General features: G+C 38.0%; 1 protein-coding gene across 5 annotated transcripts in view; it reads right to left on the reverse strand.

Annotated features, from left to right (window-relative positions):
• LOC117400573 (arf-GAP with GTPase, ANK repeat and PH domain-containing protein 3-like) overlaps positions 1 to 22,502 on the reverse strand; it is a 215,215-nt gene that overhangs the window by 50,684 nt on the left and 142,029 nt on the right. For all 5 annotated transcript variants that reach the window (XM_034000726.3, XM_034000725.3, XM_034000727.3 and 2 more), the window contains exons 10-11: positions 13,402 to 13,506; positions 8,033 to 8,204 (exon numbers count right to left, since the gene is read on the reverse strand). In XM_034000726.3, the coding sequence (XP_033856617.1) occupies positions 8,033 to 8,204; positions 13,402 to 13,506 (277 nt within the window). The remainder of the gene's footprint in view (positions 1 to 8,032; positions 8,205 to 13,401; positions 13,507 to 22,502) is intronic.

The following is a 22,502-nucleotide window of genomic DNA, read 5'->3' on the forward strand; positions in this document are numbered from 1 at the left end:
TTTTAAGCTACCCACCACCCATGGAAATAGAACCCGTTTCACAGGCAGTGGAGGGGAAGAATGGAGATTGACAAGCTATGTGCCACACCCCTTGAATGCAGCCAGCTCCTAAATTTGGCTTTGCTTCAAAATAGAGCCTATAGGTTTTGTTTCTAACAAGTGCATATAAAAGGGGGTCATTCACATTTTTACATCTTCATCACAAAGGGTGTTTTTCCTGTTTGAAGAGATGGGTGCTGTAACAGACCCCCTTTGAAACAAAAAACTGCAATTAACGGTTCATTTGATTTGGATGGTTTCCAAGATGTAATTGTATTTATTTAATTTTTAATTGCAGGTTGGCTTGTTACTCTATTGGTCTAATTTCAGACAAAAAATACAGTTTTCAGAAAGAAAAATGCTCAATGATTGTACTCTGCATCCAGAACCAAATTATTATAATTTTTTTTATTTTCTTTGTATTTACATAGCCAAGGTGCAAGAGCTATTAAAGTCTTTTAGAAATTACATAACAAACTACTACATTTCAATCTACTATAATTGTTTTGTTTTTTTTCCTACGTTATTTGCATTTTCAGCAAAAAAAATACACACGCACTATTTGAATTGGGGGTAAAAGAAAGTTTCTCCCCCCCCCCCATTTTTGTTATAAGAAAGCTTCCCCATTACCAGGAGTAATAAGTGTATCAAATTCGAGTAATTATGTCTAATTAGTATCAGTAATTATCCTGTTGGGCCAAAGAAAATTAATCTTTCGATTCCCATCAGGGGGCTTGCTCTAAAACAGTGAGGGAGGCAGACATGCGCCAAGCAGCCATGCTGAGCAGAAGTAAATCACTGTTTTCGCATTTCAGTGCTGCAATGGAAGCCCCTCCACTGTTCGGGTTATTAGAGACTCGGGGATCCGCTACAGTTAAAAGACACCAAGGTTACCGAGGTGGGTCTTTATTGTGGCATGGGTACGGAGATCCTAACCTTGAATGCCATGGTGAAAACAATGTTCATCCGCCAACATCAAGGGATTGTGGTTTTCCTGAACCCCTTCAACACTTCAGACCTGTATACACGGTGTCTAAGAATGGAACTGGAATTGAAAAAGGAAATTTGCCACAACCCTGACCGCCGCAGCTCAGCTGAGCTTCAAAGAGACACCATTCCTACAACCCCCACCTCTGGTAGTTCCTTCAGTCATACAACCAATAGCAAGACACTGATGTACCAATAGATCACTGCAGACTGCGGAAGGGCAACATAGTCCCAATATAAAAACTGAAGAAATAATGAAGAATTAGAAGCACTGTATAAATCTAACATACCATGCATGGCCCAACTGAATATCAGATTTATTTCCACCTGACCTGTTCGACCTCACTCGTGGGTCCGCTTCGCTCCACCACTTGTGAAGGCGAAGATGCCAAGGCTAACTCAAAAAATACATTTTATATTTGCAGTTGGGCCATGGCATATCCTCCCTCTCTCTACATGTATACTTTTTTATTTTTCATTGAACAAACCAGGAACAACAACAACAACCTCAACAACCAAAACATGAATCTTTGAATCTTTTCGCTGAATCTTTTTAAACAAAATGCTCATGCTTTCCACCACTGTGGCAGACCTGATTTAAGAAAGCAGTCAGAAGTCATTCATAATAAAATTTCAGCAGGAAAATAAATTAAAAAGCAATAGCACCAATTTTTATATTACCGAAGTGACATTTTTGAAAGCTATTTCACAGAACTGTGCAGCTGTGAAGGAGTTCAAAATACATACAGCAATCACCACAAATTCCTCCCTGTTTGCAAATCATTAAAGCAGAGACTCTGGTGTCAGAAACATAATGCAATTCAATTTTTATACAAATGTTCAAAATGCACAGGTCGGCCCGCAAGCACGGGAAACGAGAAGCAAACGAGATTGCATTTCCACTGCAATGCAGAGAGTGAAAAAACACTAAAACAAGACTCCACATGACACACGCATATTGTTTAAATATCAACTCTTATACAAGCCCAATACAATGTGGGCAGAAGGCTTCAAGAGGATAGAAAGCTTGTGGACTTGCAGCTAAAACAACCTTGGGTAATGTAAACAAAGTGGTAAGCTAACCATGTACGAGTGCACTCAAAGCTAAACTGTGGATGAATGTAATAGGAGTAACTGGACATGACTATGGAAAACCTGAGCTTTTAACACACATGTATGTCTAATTTTACTGCTAGTTTTTATTTGGTCTTTTCCACTTTCCAACCTCCTGTACGGTAGCACAAGAGTATTTAGAATTGAGAATTCCATTTGCACGTTAACATCTCTGCTTAAAGGAACGAAAGCAGCTGCAGAGCAGTACAGGAATTAGTAAGTGGTATGTGTTAGAGAGATTTTTTGCTGATGAGATGTAAAGGGGAAAAGAAAAAAAAAAAAGCTGTCTTGTAATTGACATCACAGCACAGTGATAATATTCTGCCTTGGTCCTTTCATTGGTTGAGAATCCTCTCCATACTGCATTTCAAATTCTTCAATCATCTTGTACGGCAATTGTCAAATTTGATGCTAATGATTAATGAATTAAACATGGATCCCTCAATTAGTCCTCAGAGAATAATTCTGCATAAAAAAGCAGCTAATGTAATTACAGTAAGTGAAATAATCAGATGTTAACATCAGTGTACCGCTGTCTGACTTTCATCTTTTACATGTCACTTTTATCAATTGAATGGATGTGTGAAGTGCTCATGAAGCCAGCGTGTGCAATTTAACACTATCCGGGCCAGGCTTCAGTAAAAACCTTCAGGTTTTTGTTCTGCTTGGTGTAAATGTACTGCACAAGTATTGCACACACTATACTGCTGCATCATTCAGTATCCCTTCCTTTTCTACCAATTTAGATATTGTTTTCTTAGAAGAATAACGAATAGTGCGCAATGCAAGGCCTATAGGTCACTGCATCCCCCCTAGGGGTCAACCTGTGATTGTAAAGGGGTCTTTCAAAGCGTGACTTAAGCCCCTTTCACACTGGCACTTCTACACGGGTTCAGACCCAAGTTCTGGCTACCTGTGTCACAATCCCACGTAGTGTGACACCACGTACCTGGGTCGTACCCGGGTTAACCCGGGTCCCAGCGACCCACCTCAGGATGTGGATTGACATGCTTTGACCCGGGTTGAGCAAGACAAAATGCATGACGGCCGAGGAAATAACAAACAGCCACACCTGTGTGAAGATTTCACTGCCGCAAGAAACTTTTTTGTTTATTTTGTTTAGTCATATTTTTGTTGCTTGAGACACCATGAGCCAGATTGCAGCAGGGATGAAGAAACATTTAATCTAATCATCATTTGGGCTGACGGTTCAATCCAGAGAAGCCTGGATGGAAGCATCAGTAACAAGCTGCTTCCGGGGCGTTGACACGCGTATGGTTTACTTGCGTCTGTCACCCAGGTCAACCCTGCTTTATAAAAAGCAGTGTGAAATCACATAGCCAACCCGCATTACCCCAGGTAGAGCATGCTAGTGTGAAAGAGGGTTTTGTTTTTTTGTACATGGTAGAAAATACATTGTAAAACCATTATTATTATTATTATTATTATTATTATTATTAATGTGGAAGGCCAATTGTCATCCTTTTAATAGTTTAGAATGCATGCTCTTCCTTGCAGACTGAACATAATTTACAAAATCTCAGGAAACAACAATGAACAGGAAACAATTTTTACCAAAAAAAAAAAAAAAAATGTAAATGTCACCACAGAAAACAGCTTTAGCCAAAAAGGACTGGGATCATTAGAGTAGGTTCACATTGGACACAGTCCAAAACAAGCAATCCATCCAAACTACAATCACTCAGGACACCAACTAAACAGTCATTTATATCACGTGACTCTGCTAGTGATGTATCTAATGCATTGGAAAGACAGTATATAGAGAAAATCAGAAATATCAGAAACTGGACACAATTGTGATTTGTAGTAAGCATCTTAATACAAAAGAGGTCAGACACTATCAAACAACCACCCAAAAAAATAATTTAAATATGCTGCCTCGATTCTGAACACATTATCTTTTAACCCAGAGAATGAAAAAGGTTTCAGAGCTGCAGAGGAGGACAGGATATTTTTCGTCAGGAGTTGATGAGGCGCAGCGCAGCCTGGCCCCTCCATCGCGTTATTGCTATTATGTACATGTGAGTGCGTGGTGTGTGAGGATAATGGTGCATTAATGCTAATGTAACACTCATATCATCCGAGGCTGTCGTGCAATCCGTGACCCCCAAGCTTACAGGAGTCTAGGAGACTCAATAAAACACATCAGGTCGTTCTGGTAAAGAGTCACAAGCTGTGTAATACAGAGAGCTAAACCAGCACGGGTCAACTTTCACCACCACTCCACAGGGCCCGAATGAACACAGAAGCCCACATTAGCTTTAACCAATGGCTTCCCAGTAACAGAGATCCGCTTGAGAGGCATTTCAGTCTGTGCCTGATCAAAACTGATGGAGGCCATTAATACTTTGATATAATGTATCTGTCATAGTGACACAACTGAAAGCACGTTAACAGGATAATAATATTTAAATCTGCCAGGGAAGTCTTGGCCCTAGGATTAAGTAAGTGCTCAGTCTTTTTTTTTTCCCCCTTTGGTTGTAAAAGGTTTTAGATCTCTGAAGTCAATGAATTACAAAGATGGAGATGTTCTTTATATGAATGAAAAACTGACCTTTTTCATCTCATCAATTGCATGCTTAATGAAATCAAAATCTAATTCAAGGGTGCACAACTACATTTTGTGAGGGGCCAGGGAACACTAACTCACCAACGGGCGAAATTCATGTGATGAAGAATATTACCGAGACATTTTAAATTATTCCCACGTATTGCATACCATAGGCATTTGTTTTAAACCCTGGTAACTAAAACACAATAATTTTCGGTACTTCCCCTCTCTGATGGGTAAAGATTTCAGTGGGAGATGTTGCAGCGTTTCTGGGACACCAGTTTTTGGATGTTGGTTTCCAGTAAAGTGGTGGCAACTCTAAGCACAGCATGCAGGCTATCATCCATCAGTCTTGTTCTCAGGTGTGACTTATTCAGGTTCATAATGGAGAACACCTGCTCATAGATAGAAGTACTGCCAAACAAGGAGACCAACTTTAAAGCTTCTCTGCAGAGATTGGGAAACTGATCATGATCCAAAGATCTGTAGAATTCCAGCAGTGGCCCTTCCCTATGCTTGTTTTTCAGCACACTGCAGTTCAATGACTTCCAGCTGGAGTTCTTCAGGGACACTGTCAGCATCAACGGAGAAAGGGTCTGAAAAAAGTTTAAATGAGGCTCGCTTACTCTTGAACTGCTCAAATCTGCTGCCAAACACTTCCTGCAGTTGTTTCAGTACACTTGCATGGTGATTCCATTTGTATGTTATGTCCTGTGGAAAGGCTTCTTGACATGTTTCAAAGTGTGTCAGCTGCCCTTTCTCAAACTGTTTTGTTAACAGCTTTAACTTAATTTCAAAAGCACAAAAACAAAGTCTCAAACACATCAGAAATAAGATGCTGACTGCCTCGTAACTTCAGGTTTAAGTCATTAAGATGACCTTTAATATCACTTAAAAAAGCAAGAGCAGCAATCCAGTCGCTTGTCTTCTATAAACGAAGGTGTCCCGTCACTTCTTTTGCAGAAATGTTTTTATTTCATTTCTCAGCGCAAAAAAAACACGCTTTAAGACGTTGCCACGGCTAAGCCATCTAACTTCTGTATGATAAACAACGTCCCAGTAAATGGCATTTATATTTTCCAAAGAAGATTGAAATTCACGATGATTTAAATAATGTGCACGAATGAAGTTTACTGTCGATACAAAGTCCATGACCTCCTTGAGTTTCAAATATTTTGCATGTAAGGCCCCCTGGTGTATTATGCAATGGCACAGCTTTAACAGCTCCACTCAAGGCGCTTCTTTAAACATCCAATGAACCGTGCTGTACTCACACCTACCACAGCCGTAGTCACCCCCACCAGCTTATCCCAGGGCAAACGTAATTCTTCTATTGCAATTTTAAATGCATTAAAAATATCAGAGCCAGTGGTTCTGCCGTGCAGCGATGCAAGGGATGCCAGCTCCTGGCGGACTTCAAATGTTCTCGTTACTCCACGAATGAAAACTAGAAGTTGGGCCGTGTCACTGGCATCGGTGCTTTCATCAAGAGCAGCTAAGTACACAAAATCATTCCATTCGCTTTTTAGATGATCATAGCTATTTTCAGGACATGTCAACTATACGTCGCTGCATACTCTTTCTGGAAAGGCAAACATTCTTAAAAGGTATCTTTTTTTTCTTTGCAATACGGCATCACATATTTCCAGACATTCTTTTACAAAACCTCCATCTGTGAAGGAGCGTCCTGATTTTGCAATGAGCTGAGCGACTTTCGTAGCAGATTCAGATTCCTTTTGTTTATGTTCAAAAACACCTTGCTGGCCTAATAACTGCTTTCTGAGATTTTCAATTTTTCTTTGCTCTCAATTCTCCCAGTAAGTCTTTGTATTTTTAATGTTTTGTCTCATAATGATGGCGTAAATTGAATTCTTTCAGGACGGCAATACATTCAAGGCAGACAAGACAAGTGCAGACACCCAGCCTTGATTCAACAGAAAAGTATTTTTCTGTCCACTCTAGGTTAAGCTGTCAGTGTTCACGACCAGTCTTTCTCTTTTTCTTTATGAGACTGCTCTAGTACAAGTACGCAACATGGGGTATTATTGAACCCCAGCCTAATGCATAAAAACTATTACCTCCTATCGCTATCACAATAATGCAGATTATCTTAATGTTTGAACTCCCTCCCTATTAAGCAGCTCTCGCTCTCCTCCCCCCCCCGTCTGCTTTCTGCACACTGGCTTTTTAAGCCCCCTCTCCCACTATAGAAGGAGGCTGAATTACAGTGTAGGGTTTTTCCTTTTCCCCAATGAAATTTAGATGAAACTTATCGAACATCTCCCAAAATGAAGAAAGGAACAAAACACCTTTGTAGCAGGGGTGCTTCTCTCTTTCAGCTTTAGATATCTGCTTGAAACGCAATGATGGACAATCATAATACAGTACAATAGATTATCAGTAAAATGTTCACAATATCTAATCATTGTTTCAACCATACTGCAAATGATTAGGCTGACAAATAATAAAAAACATGTATTGTGCATAAACCTCTCACGTAACTTCTTAATTTCCAACACTGCTCCCTCTCAGGTGACTGCCCACTCCTCTCCTACACAAACTCATGAAGGTTAATTGTTTGTGGGCTCCAACCAACACAGACCTCTCTCTCCAGTGTAACACTCTCATTTCAACTAATTAACCTTTGCGACTTGTTGGAATCTGTCTGTCCAGCGGGAGAAAGACATTGCACTGTCAAGACATGATCCAGTGTAGTGGGGACACTCGCACCTCAACAAATAAATCAACACAAACCCCCAAAAAACACAACAGCAGAACTGAACCTTCAAAATCAAGCAAATCACAGCCTGAGGCCCACGTTTATTTGTACACTTAAACTTGAAATTACCTTAAGTAAAAAATAAGTCTTAGTTTGTCCATTTATAAAAATAGCATCGCTTTTCAATATGTTGCAATCTTTACAATACACTGGTAGTTTCAACACCTACCTACAATGATATATTTAAAATGTTCATCAGCCATATTCTTTTTAGTAATGTGCACCTGTTTGTACTTTTCAATGTGTCTTCCTTAATCCTGGCTCTCGCCCAGCCTCACACCTTCCCTTTTCTTAATTACCTCCTCCCTCTTGTCTCTTCTCACCTTGACTCCCATGACCCTTCCATCCCTTCCGATCTGTCCCTTCTACCCGCTCTCCAGATACCACACTACTTTAAAACACTACTGTTTGGGGGTGGGACAAAAAAATAAATCCTACTGTTTTGAAGGTTGCCATCACTCCAGAGGCATCTCTGTGAAAGTGAAGCAGTCAGGAAGCCCATATTAAACTGTTAATGCCCCCACTCCCCACTCCGTGCTTACCAGTATTCCCTGGCACTAGCTGCAGGTTGCTCCTGTCCTTTGTGAGCCCGTTGGTTTTGGGACTGGCAGTAGGAGCTGTTGTAGCCACAGCTCTCGGGGGTCGTTTTCCAGGTACCTTCACTGTCGTCCTCAACAAGTCAATCTCTTTGCCATGGACGTTCTGCATGTAATCCTAACGAGAATGAAAAACACGATTTAAATGGGGGAAAACAATTCAAATTTTTTCTAATGTTTAAACATTGTTTTACTCCTGAGAAAGAAATAAGTTATTCATACAAAACTGGGAAACAAACACGTTAGAGGTACTTGAGACAGAGAATTTTAGTGAAAATATATATATATATATATATATGTATATATATATATTTTTTTACACACACACACACATATTTTATATATATATATATATATATATATATATATATATATATATATATATATATATATATATATATATATATATATATATAATGTTTATAAGACATGCAGTAATACCAAAAGAATGACTCAATTATTGACTAGAAGAGTTTTTGAAAACATTGATAAAGACTTCTTGCCCAAACTCGTCAAATAATTGTACCAGTTTTGTTTAATATTCTGATGGTATTGAATTAGAACTTTACCGAACTTGGTTGTTTTAAACCAATAGGTGTTAATGAAATACTCAACAAATCCCTCAATGTGTCTTCATTTAGAACAACTTGCAAGCATCTATCCTATAAAGATGCTATCCTTTTCTCTTTTATTTCTTTTTTTCTATTTACCTTCCTCCAAATGAAAAAAAACAAAAAAAAAAAACATACAATATCAAATTGTTCGACTAAGCACATTTCTCTCAAATCATTCACACACTCATTCTGTACAGCTTAATGTATACTTCTATCCCCTGCGGATACTGTAATCACAAAAATATAACACGCAGTACAACTAGCAATTCTACAGTACAGTTGTCTCCGTGTATAGCAACACCTCCTAAGAGAACACTTTGCCTAAGGGAACCCCCTTGTCGTGAAACAGATTTTTCCCATTGCTACGGCTAAAGGAACAGGAAATTTGCTTCTTGGCACCAATAGTGATTCGTTCATAACGGATACAGTACTGTTTTGTAATCCGGTAACTCATCGTCATCAAACTTTAATTAAAATGATTTATTCAGTCTTTTCAAAAGCGGTTCTGGAAATAAAAACTGATTGGTTTATCTTACCAGAACCACCTTTATATCTGACTCGTTTTGTATTCCGATTTCATTGCTACAAAATGGCATGTAATGCTGCTGCTGCATTTTTTCTTAATGTGTGTAGGGGTGCAGTGTTAATTTAGTTTATTAACATTAGTTTGTTTGTTACTTTATTATTATAGTTTATTAACATACACTTGCCTACTGCTTTTCTTTTACTTACTCAGTTCATTTCATATGTTGATGCAAGTGCTCACTTATGTGTTCACATGCCTGGAAGGTAAATAACCATTGCTGTTTGTTACTTAAATCTGGTGCCTTGATGAAGAGATAAGGGGAGGGAAAAAAAAGAATGCAATGTCTTTGAATAAATAAAACGAAAATGAAATCCCTGCAATCAGCAGAAACAGAAAGATCGCCCATCGAATCAGACGCCAACTCCACTCCTTTTATTACACGCCATAAAGCACTAATTTCTTTGCAAGCCTCCTCGCTAATTACCCAGTGAGCGCTCTCATTTTATTTTATTACTGGAATTAACAGCGAGTTCAAAGCGTGGAAAGCTATTAAGATGTGTGATTAAGCCACATTCAATTAGTTTCTACAAACAATTTAATTGATGTTGCAGATAGAATTAACAGAAGGTGATTGTGTGGATGGCTCTGCTGGCTGGGAAATTGAAGAGAACCTCTCTCCATCTCTCTCTCTCTGTGTGTGTGTGTGTGTGTGTGTGTGTGTGTGTGTGTGTGTGTGTGTGTCACGCCTGACACTGGCAGACAGGAACCCTGTACTACATGTAGACCATTGAATTAGGGAACAGCATTAGCAGCAACTCCATTTAGAAAATGTAATAAACCAAACCAATAGATACAGCCGGTGACAAACTTTGTACATACAGGGGTTGAAACATGTAGTACACACGTGTGACTGGTTTATTTATGAAAATGGAACCCTGCAATATATAAACGCTGTATCTCCCTGTTGCAAGTCTGTTTCAGTAACGCCAAGCCATCAGATCTGAGGAATCAGAGGAAATCAGAAACGGTCATGTATCCCTCCAAAACAATTTAAAACTACTGCTGGGACAAACACAGGATTTTCACGTTCGGATATTCGCTCATAATTTAAATATTCGTTCGATATTCATTTGTTCTTCAAAAAGTAATAAAAGCCATTATATTCCTCTGTACACAGGCAGAGACAGCATAGCAGCAGGGACAGGGGGCATGGCCGTGACCCCTATGTGTGTGTGCCTTTTATTTTACAGCAAGACCTTACAATATGTAACACGTTAAAATGGAAAAATATCCCAGGAGTAAAGAATAAGTTGTGTAGGACTTACTTTACCCCAGTGAATTGACAACAAAACAAAGGATGCCAAATAGCAGTTCAAGTTAGACGTTGTTTTGTTTATTCCCAAAATAAATAGTACATAAAGTTGACAACGCATTTTATTTATTTTTTTCATTCTTTGCCATTGTCGTTTCTTCACAGTAAACAGCGGCCATCGACAGGTCTTCATAAAGTAATAATATGAGATTTACTTGTACCTTTTCGTAGTTGAACAAACAAACGAAAACTGAAATTGAACCTTAACACTTCAAATAATACAAAACGTGGAAATGGCGCTGTAAAGTGAAGGGGGAAAAAACTCACCGTTTTGGTTCTCGTTTACTTCATTCCACATACAGAAAGTCGCAACAATATACACACACACACACACATATATATATATATACACATATAAAACAGTTTTTTAGAAGTATAATTTTTATTCTAATGCTATGTCATGTATATTCTTATGGATTTATTCCATTGGTTTTACAGTAAATGTTTGCTGTGGTAATAAACATTTTACTTTGGTTTCACCCAAAAATGCACAATCTTGTAGATGCAAAGGGTTTGTTTTGAATACTAACATATTCTAAATATTTTCGTAATTGTTTATTGAGTAAGATATTAACTGTTCTGTGCTTATATATACACACACACACATACATACACACAATCAATTTTATATATATATAAAGTTTGAGAAAAAGGAAAACTGCTGTGTACCAAAATGATCAATAAGAAAGAAGAGAAAAGGGTATTTCAGGTACTTGAAGGTAGAATAATTGATTACAAATCAATTATCAGGATGTTTCGGACTACAAGTCCTTCATCGGCTGAATATATATATATATATATATATATATATATATATATATATATATATATATATATATATATATATATATATATATATATAATCATGTATACCAATGTAAATATTACCTATGAAGCTACCAATAGTTTCAGTACCATTAGCATTATCTTTCAACAAAAAATGCACTGTTCTGCATGTGTGTACAGTATAAACAAAATTCAGCATTAAGCATGTACAGCAGTGCCCCCTGCTGGCCGCATATAAGATCATTTACATCATAGCACTATCTCAACAGAAGAAACCACAGTGAATGGCCTGACATGACTAACAAGGTACAGTGTGTCAGTAACATACAAATACAATGAAAAAAGTTGAATACATGACATGCGTCAGTGCCATAAAAACATGTCAGCCTGATCTACATCCACAGAATGTGGGGGACAAAACTCAATACATAGGTTCATTAAAACTGGAAGTGGTTTCCAAGATAAAGGTTTTGTTATTTCAGCCATGACCTACTGTCACAGTATGTATAATATTTTAATCTAGCACATTTCCATTCAGAGTTTTATGAATTGGGACAGTGCTTCTGATATAGCCTTCAACCAAACATGCAGCCATGATCTAGATATAAGGTGCTCCTCTCCAGTTCCAGATGCTGTACACAATTGCATTTTTTGTTTTAATCAGGTCATATTATTTCTCTATGATAACATTAACATATCTTTTAAAATATATTCTATTTTCTTAAAGACATTTAGAACCCAGGTTTAAACAAAAACCTAAACAGTACAGTCACTGCAAACTGCAGTTTGAGGAATGCCAGATGGTCACCATTGAACGAGGGGTCCCAATGACAGACAAACAAAAAAAGCAAACATTTTTAAAAGTATTTTGCTGGTTCCATTTTTTTTTTTCTGTGGATCATGCCCTAAGGAAGAAGAGATTTTATTGCAGAATATGAGGCTCCATCACTTCGCCTTCTTAGGGTGGAGCTTTATTGGACTGATTCAGCCGTTACTAAACATAGCAGCTAGCATTAATACAAAATCGTGTGAATGGAGGCGGCTGTGTGTGTGTGGAGGCTGGGAGCTGTCTGCGTATCGAGTGTTTAAGGAGACATTAGCACCACAGTGGGGACCTGACAGAGATGTATGTCCCAGGCAGCACCACGTCCCTGCCATGCAGAGAGCATGGTAATAAATACAAGCAGAAAGCACAGTGCAGCTTGGCAGGGACTGCACAAGTACTAAGTACCAAGCATCACATTCTAGGAGAACCCCACCCCCCCGCCCCCCCGTAGCCTGTTTAATATATTAAGTTTCCAGAACAAAACAGTATCGCTGGCATGTTTTTTCTGAGTAATTGCTTTAATCCCCATCTTTTATTATTTCTGTGTGAATATAATTTTTCATAAATGTTAGCTATGTCACGACATACAGTATAGCGTTGTTTAGGAATGATAGCTCCTCTCAAAACAGTAGACCGCTCTAGTAGTATAGGAAATATAACTAATCTAAACCGAACCCATTATACCATTATGTGCATGTATGACTATTTCGAAGTGTGTGTTAAGGGGGATTGATAATGAGCTCAGGAGCAGCTCTTCAGTTCTAGTTGCCTGATGCAATTTGGGCTAGATCAGCCACAGTGTCTTTATATCAGTAACAGACAGCACTATCTACTGCACAGAAGTGTACTGCCAGCAAAACAGATCACAAGATGGTGCTTCCTCTTAGTGTTATAAAGACACATTGGCTGACTCAACCAAATGTTACAGGGTATCTATGGCAGGCAACTGGAAGTAAAGATCATCTCCTGAACTCAGGTGAATGCACTTTAAGCCTACTAGCTCTAAGCACAGCAACTCCAATTAAAATTTAATAGTAGGTTTAGTGCTGAATGCGGTAATGCCTCACAGAATTGTATCAAGCAAATAATATGAAGCAATATGTAGTCCTCCCTGTGGTTGAAAGAGGTCCGAGGTTACACTTCACATTGTGCCAATCCATGCAGGTTGCACAGAGTTAGCTGAACACTCACATGTAGGCTGGGGTGGTAGGTGAGGACACCGTTGTCACACAGCGTAACATACTTCTTTTTCCACTCCTTGTTCAGAGACTTGCCACTCCTCTTGAGGAGAATACCCTGGAGGAGGTGAGAGAGAAAGGGAAAACACTGTGAAAGAGGCAAATAAACTATGTGACCAATCACTTGACTTCATTATCTTTCAGGTATGTGGCCAACTGAACAGCTCCACGTCCCACCCCTTATGTGGTCTGAGGAACGCAAAAGAGAAGGAACAGGGTCAAGCGACTCATCTTCAGAAGAAGCTTGACATCTTAAAGTGAAAATTGCAGTTTGGTTTCAGGGGGTACTCCACATAGTTCCATAGCCCATTTCCACAATAACAATAGATCGATGACCTGTGCACTTTCAGTCAGGCTGCCAAAGGCATCAACCTTAAACTAGCAGTGGAAGTTCCTTCAATTCAAGCAATGCGACCCTTTTCCAGGCACTCTCTCCTTGTGTTTAAAAAGCTAAAGCAGTGGTACTCGCCCGTGACTCTTTTACTCTGTTCCTAACAGGTCCTAAGACACTTAAAACAATGAAATACCTGGTAAGAGCAAGGCTGGATGGCTCAATTCAATAATTGAGCACGGCTGGAACCATTTCCTGGGCAGACACTGATTGAAAAAGTCACAAGTGAGGACCACAACTATAGCATATTAAACAGCCTAGCCTATTAGTCAATTAAATGCAAAGGCATATCCTCAGGTCAAAACAGTGTAAAAATGCAACTAGATTCCTAGAAAAACCACATACAATACCCCTTAATTAAAGATGTCATTCTGATAATGTACAGCTGAACATCCAATATTTAAAGAGACTCTACATTAACACACAGCTAGAAAGATACTTCCCAGTCCAATTTCATAGTGATCTCTGGGTTGAGAGACATGCATAGGCATACATAATGTTATCATAAAAAGTTATTAAAACGATATTCTAATTAATTTAGCTTGAAATTGCTGGGAAATTAAAAGGACTGGTGTTGTGACAATAAAGCGTTCCTGAGCAACGTGAGAGCCCCTCTACCAGAGCACTGGGAAGCTGTGAAGCAGCCCCTCATGAAATTGAGCAGGAGTCTGGGATGGCTCTCTGAGGCCTGATTGCTATTCCTCGTTTATATGATTGGAATTTCAACAGCAAGCTTAATTGTACACTTGTGTATTGATTGAAAATTGCAAATGGTAATTTAAATGTAATCTTGTGTCACAGCAGGGAGCTTCTTTTAACTGGCCTGCCTTTCTAGAATGACAGCAGTTCACTGTAACAGTGCATCTAAAATGAACAAGAAAGGTTAGCACACACACACACACACACACAAAAATGAAATACTGTAACATAATACAAAATAAAAATGTATTTCCCCATCGTGATATACCTCATCCCATTCATTGATTTTAATCTTTGGGATTCATATCCCAAACATTCAACATCCAAACCATTTTTAGGAAAATAATGCATGTTGACAATTTCTATTTTCTTCACAGAGACCTACTTTGTAAAGAATATAGGCCTGCATTTTCTACTTTCCTTAGTTTGTTGAAAATGAAGGAGAGTTCTAAAACTGTACTGTGCATTTGCTGGGCTTGTGGTTTGTGCATGGTTTGTCATGGAAATTCACCCTCAGATTAGTCTAGCCTTTCTGAAGAGACAAACAATACTACTCTCCTAATTTAAGTAAAATGAGGTCTGCAGGTCTTGGCTCGGTCCCAAACTGACAGGAGTCCACTTACAAAAAACATCAGGTAGCATTATAAACCGCTTGGATCAACTCACTTTGAACAGTAGCATCATTTCCTAATCAGCCTAGCAATCCAGTCCAAAATATAACCTAAAACCACATTTAATGTCTTCATACACACAGAAAAATCCACATTTGTTTGGATTATAATACCATTAACATCCTCAGCAGTGGTCATTACTTGTAGATAATTGACCCCTGTGCTTTGTTACGTGCTCTCACGTTGGGCCTGTGACAGCTGTCACTGCAATCAATTACTTAGCAGGTAATGGCTGACGTGTTCATGTTACAACTGCATTTGTTGACATCCATATTGTCTCTATTAAAAAAAAAAAAAAAAAAACACAAAATCTGTCATTTATTCCTGCCCTTGTCTGCCTTTGGACTTCACAAACCCAGCATTAGCTTTCTATTGGTGTCTCCTTTGGAAAAATGATGCTTTATCAGTAGCAGTTTAGCAGGAGTCCAGGGTTGATATGCATGCTGTCTCACCTGCTTGTCCACTCCTGTCACCTACACCTTAATGAGCCCTAAGGTGTAGGTGACACACAGGCCCAGCTAAAATCCAGCGTTCATTTTCCACCTGTCAGCGCATTTGCAGTTCAGTGCCTTATATGCTTGTTAAACTCTACTTTGAAATGCGGAATTACAAAAAGTGATCAATCACCATCGAAGGAGAAAAAAAAGACTAACCCATAACACTTCATTCTTATTATCCATGATCTCTTGGTACCTCAATACCGCCTATCTAATCTCCAGGCTATTCCACCTCAAAGTGTGATAAACTGTAACAAACAGAAGCCTTTGGTCCTGGCCCTGTGTCAGAAGGGAGATGAGATGCCGATCTTAATCTGTGTCAGTGGGGTGTGGAAGAGTTTCATTTATCCCATCACAGTTGTGTTTAAGCCTTATTTACACATCAGGAGTTGACCTCTCTCCAACTGCAGGAGGCCTGTGATACCTGGGGTACCTGTCAACAGCCGTGGTTATCTAGCTTGGCTTTATCAGGGGTTTCATGAAAACGGAAAGGGTTAGGGCAAGATGGGACTTAACACTTCCACATGGAATCATTTTCATAATTTCAAGGATTCTTTTTAGCATAGTTGAAGGACGAGGGGGTCAATAAAGACCTTGGAAAGTACAAGATATGTTACTGCTTATTTATTCCTAAACATCTAGGTCAAATGAGAATCTGTCAAGAAGACAAACCATTTTGCTCATGTTTTGGGTCGGTGAGGACACAGTAAGCAGTTGTTTATTTAACTTGCTCTTTATAGTTTTACTTTTTAGTGCCATTTTAATGGTTCGAGTTATTATCATGGTTATAGAAGCATGTACTGCATTTACTATTTTTTGTCTCAAAACTTCAGGTTATTGTAAGTCAATAACTAGATTTTTAATAAAATAAAAATAAAAAGTACATCATAAAGCAGTGACTATGACAGACTGATACAGTCCTGGCATTAAATGATTTACCAACACCAGCCAGGTTAGGCGGCAGCATTCATATTTTCCCAGCAAGGAAACATCTTTCCATCCAATTGCTGTGCTCAAGTTAAACCTGCTTCCTGTCACTGCATCTGAATGATACCACTATCTTTTGTGCTATGATAGCAAAAGCAGGGGAGAATACAAAGGACTAGTGTTGACTGCCCTGTAGGACTCAAAGAATTGTTTTCCTTATTTTCTATTGAAGGAGACGGGCGGGTGGGGGGTGGAGTAGTGTGTAATTTGCCTTACAGGGGGTAATTATGCTCGCACATCCCCTTTGATCCCTGTGATTTGTGCATTTGACTGGGTTGGTCTAGATAAATCCCCCCACCACCCCCAGTTCCCTCCATTCTCTTTTCCTAATTGGATTTGAACTGCCCTCATCTTCCCCTGCACCACACTGCAAACTGGCCCTGATCTTTTGTTTGTTGAAATGATACTGGGAACAAACTCTGCTTTGAAACACAGCTCCTAATTCAATTATGCACAGAGCAGACAGCTTTAATGTGTTTGGTGGATTTAAATATTTGAACTGATCTGAAGTTGACCTCTGTGCCACCTTTATATTTCAACCTGGCCACTAATTGAAGAATTTTCACTTGGTTGTGCAGATATTGTTTTGGGTGCTTTGCATCTTTAATCCCTGTGGTAGTTTGCTTACACTTTGTGCATACTTGCATGCAAGCCGTATGCATTGGGTCACACTGCACTGGCGGTGACCTTTTAAGCTACTTAGGCTAAATAAAAAAAATTATCTGGAGAGATTAGGCAAAAGAAGAAAGCAGACAAGAGGGATGCACAGAAGAGGGATGAAAGAGTGAATCGCCAAACTGTTTGACCATGCCCATGGGTTTTCTCTGGACTCAATCATAGCTTTTTCACATTTTATTCAACCTGCAGCTAGTTCAGTTAATACAATACTAGTATATTAAAAGTAAGACTGTTCACAACATCTTTTAAATATTAATGAAAACACGTGCATATTGTTGGAGCATGTTACTGGACAGCTAGCTATGTGAGAATCCAAATGGGGCATCGGTGCAATTACTCAACCAATGAACATTTAAAAAATAAATAAATAAATAAATAAATAAATAAAAGAAGCTCACAAAGTAAAAAGCCATGGCAAAAGACAAGGATAGCATACCTTAGTTTGAAAACTGAACACCAGTAGTCTCTACCCAGCCCCAGAGACAAACCACACAATCCATGATGAAAAATAAATCTGTAATCTCTGGACTGATAACCCCATCCAACCGAATATAAACTTTTATCAGGACACCTCAATCCTGCCCTAAAACACCCTGTGCCATTCAGTCCTGGGCCATGTCATTGCGTAGTGGTGATGGGATATTACTAAGGCCCTGTGTAAATCACGATTTCACAGGCTGCGCGGAAATCGTGAAATTAGACCAATACTGCGATTTTTACAATTTGTATAATCAAAAAAAAAAAAATAATAATAATCACATTAATGAAACTGTACAGTCTCTGCTGTGTGCCTGCGTGTACCATGTACATGGTGCTGTGCAGTGATTATGTCATGTGACTATATGCAATCTAGGTGGGAAATTAAAATACTACACACTGTAAACAAGAAAATGGATGTCTCTAAAAAGGCTAAAAATGTGTCAGTAGCAGATCACGTAAAGCAGTATCCTGCAGGAGTTTTACACAGCGATGGAGGTAAGCTCTTCTGTTCGTCCTGCAACATTACTGTAGATCACTATCGAGAATCGGCTGTTGACATGCATTTAGATTCAACTATTCACCGAAAGAGAAAGGTGTAAATGCATAGCAGTACTGCGACTGCTTTACTTGAAAAGAAACAAAAAACAATAACTTCCCTGTTCCAAAAGTCCACAGAAAACAGCAAAGCACGAAACACATTAGGTTTTGACCTGACAGAGGCGTTTGTTTGCACAAATATCCCTCTTGAAAAACTGGACAACCAAATGTTATGTAAATTCTTCAGACTGAGTGTATCAGATGGTGGAGTGATTCCTTATTCAGCCCAGCTGAGACGTGAATACTTATCTAAAGTTGCTGGGTATCACAAGCAGGAGATTATGGAATTGGTAAAACAAACAAACAAACAAACAAACAAACAAACAAAGTCTGGTTGCTTGTAGATGCCGCTTATTAACAACCTCTCGGTTCCCAGCAAAAAGATGTCATGAACCAAAAGTTGCCAATAAGCGAAACGCCCCCGTTTTCAAGTGTATTTATATGGAACAACAATATATACTGTAGTTGTACAAATATGGCACTGGATTACATGTTTTAGTGTTAAAAAATGAACATGAGAAACACGAAATACAGAACTGTTTACTTCACCATGTGTAAAACATAAAAAGGGAGTAGTCTTAAATAGTACTACAACTGCCCTTACAATCAGTAAAGCAAACATAAAAAAATATGTGTTACAATCAATTCTAAAAAACACACTTAAAATAAGAAATTGTCCAACGCTGTCTGCTTTTTACAATGTACCACCTCCCGCTGTAAATCCATCTCAATTTTGCGTGCAGCTATGTGGCCAGTTTCAAAGCCACGATTCTGCCTCAGTCCGCCAGAAATACACAGTTGCAAAGTCAGTGTGTTATAAAAGCTGCATGAAGTATGCGCATAAATCATGCAAGTGCGCTCTGCAGCGCTGGCAACTAGTAAAAAAAGTTGTCAATAAGTGGCGTGCAGTTGCTAATATCAGAATTCCATTAACATTAAAATCTATGGGATGGAATTGGTTCCTGAGAAAATGTTGTTAATAACCGAAAGTTGTCTATCAGGGTTGCTAATAACCAGCATCTACTGTGTGTGTGTGTGTATGTATGTATGTGTATGTGTGTGTGTGTGTGTGTGTGTGTGTGTGTGTGTGTGTGTGTGTGTGTGTGTGTGTGTCAACAACAAATTAAATAAATAAATACCCCAACTAGCAAAAATATAAATGTTTTCTTTTCCAAAAGGATCAGGTATTTGGAGGGCTGCTACCTGTCTGGATGCATTTATTTAAATCGCAGTTTTCTCTAGAAAAATACAACCCCTTTGTTCACAAGGTCATCGAGTCAGCACAGCAAACATTACACAACCCAAAAAGGCAAGCAGCTAGATTAGTAAAAGCAGGGTAGCCGGGTTACAGTAAAACAGTGTGTTTACACTGTACAATAAAGGGTCAATATTTCTTTACTGTTATGGTAAAAACTTTAATACCATGAAACTAACTTCCAGATACATTCTTAGCAGCAAGACATGACAATCAAGTTAACTACTCAAGGGTGTAATTTGATAATTAAGTTTATTTTCATTATACAGTACAGTATTTTTAACCCTTATTCAGTGCTGTCAATTAAAGTCGTGTCTTTTCTTGACTGATACATTCTGAAAAACCAAAAAACAGCAAAACCAAACAAAATTGGTTCAGACCCAAAATAAATGATTTCCACGTAATTTATTTTCAGAAATGTTCTAAAACTGAAAGTATGTCGCAGTATGTTGTGCTAACAAAAATAATTCTTACTATGTTTTGCAATTATTTTGTAGGCCTCAAATTCTCCTATATGAAAAATGCACACATGGTAAAGGTGAATTTGATTTTTTAAGGGTAATGTATTTGAAGCTGAAGAACATGCGGATACTTCAATGCTACACTTTCGGCCAATTTCGAGAGATTGCTTAAAGGAACCAAGTCAAAACTGAATCATTCATAGGAAAATCAGCAATTGGTATTGGAAAGCCAATGTGTGAAGCTCCTGGGAGTTTGACTTCCTTTAAACAAAATACATGGCAAATGTAGAAAGTGTTTTCGTTGATGTTTTTGTTTGGTGTTATTTCTGGAGAAATATATACTTACAAAATACACTCAGGAAGAGTAATTGTCTTAATTCTGAAACGTTTTTCCTACTGGACCTCAAACTCTCAGAAGCAACGCATGTTTGTCAGCTATGTTTCATCCATGGGAAGTGCAGCAAGGAAGAGAGTGCAAGCACCATTTTTGTTTTTATAATGCTATGAAAATGTGTGCATTTTTTATATAGGACAATGTGAGATATATGAAGGATGGCAGCACGTACGAGACACGATTTAGTGGAATTATGTTGTTAGCTCTCTGTATTTAGCTCTCCGAGTTTTGCTTGATGTAAATGCAGGCCACATACAGGTGGTACACTAGTGCTTACATTGTATTTAGTGTACGGTGTAGGCCATTTTTATATTCAATATTTTTCACTGTTCATATACAATAATATGTTGTACAGTAAACGTTATATAGAAATACATTAATTTATAAAATGTGAGGGATTGCTTCTTGTGATGGCTTATCTGACTGGTTTACCAATATGTTAAAGTTTAAACACATTTAATCCTGAAGTTTCAATGTTAAGAAAATAAAACAGAAACTGACACTTAAAAGAAGGAATTTTTATTTTTTTTTCTTTCTAGGGAACGATAGTTCCGTTAATATAAAACATATTGAAAGAAATATACAAATTGATTCTGTTTAAAATAAAATCTTTGTCATCAAGAAGCAGAAACGATAATATCCAAATTAGAGCAATAAAATCAAAACCATGTATTAAAGACTGAACAAAATAAATAAACTAAATTCAAAGTATATGCTGTATGGTCCTACCTCAAAGTGTTACATGAATTCCAATCCATCAATAGAATATTTAACATACCAATCTTAGGAAGTCACTCATTAGAGTAGATTAGATCAGATTATGTTTACCAAGAACGGTTAACAAACTTTTTAGATTGTACATGTGGCCTTGGTTTCAGCTGTTTCAAATGTACCATAAAATACTCAAATTAAACCAGTTAACAAAAATAAGCTTTTGCTACCTTTGTTATTCTTAAAGCAAATTTTAGTTTTTTTGATAAACAGTAAGGAGACAGAAACATATATTGTGGTTGTGGGCCTTTACACAACAAAAACAACGTACTGCGGTTTTTAAGCCAGAAGTAAGAGAGGTATCTGAAACAGTTCAGACTCAACAAATTGCCTGTCAAACAGCACCACCTACTGGGAGAAACCAACCCTTGCAATGGTAGAGTAAATACATTATTTGTGTATTGGAATCAACAACCTTAAATCTCAATTTTCTGTAACAGAAAAAAAGATAAGCAATTCTGTACTGTAATGAAATGTATCGAAGTGATAAAAGTGCACTGAACCATATAACTACTGTTCGGTTATTATCACTTTTGGGGCTTATTTCAAATAAATATCCAATATATACAGATAGAGCAATCAGATGTCCAATTAATGAGCTGATCAATCATTTTTCATAGTCCAAAATGATTCGTAGTAATTGATGAGTGGGATCCAGATTGCCCTTGTATTTACTGCGGTTTTTAAAATCCACATACTTGTGGCCTTCTGCTCCATAACAAAATATAGAGTAAAAAACAGAAGAGATGTGTGAAAATGACACACGACTCTGTTGAAACAATGACACTGGAGCCCCAGTTCTCTCAGGCAAGCTAACACTGCTACTGCTTTAAATTTGTTCAGTCAGAGTTCACAAATACATTTGAATTAATGTTCCCTCATTATCGGTGGTAAGGCCGGGGGCTGTCAATGGAAATTAGCCTCCTGGCTAAATTGAAAATACAATGCATCTTGTGTCACGTAAGTGACACTTATGTTATAATTGTAGGTGTCCCTAATAAATAAATACAATAAATGATGCTGGAGGATCTTTGATTTATTATTATTATTATATTATTATTATTATTATTATTATTATTATTATTATTATTATTATTATTATTATTATTATTATTATTATTATTATTATTATTATTGACATCCGTTGTAAGGATACTTGATTAATGATTTAAA

The sequence above is a fragment of the Acipenser ruthenus genome, chromosome 4 (genome assembly GCF_902713425.1).
Source record: "Acipenser ruthenus chromosome 4, fAciRut3.2 maternal haplotype, whole genome shotgun sequence".
In the NCBI taxonomy this organism is placed as follows: domain Eukaryota; kingdom Metazoa; phylum Chordata; class Actinopteri; order Acipenseriformes; family Acipenseridae; genus Acipenser; species Acipenser ruthenus.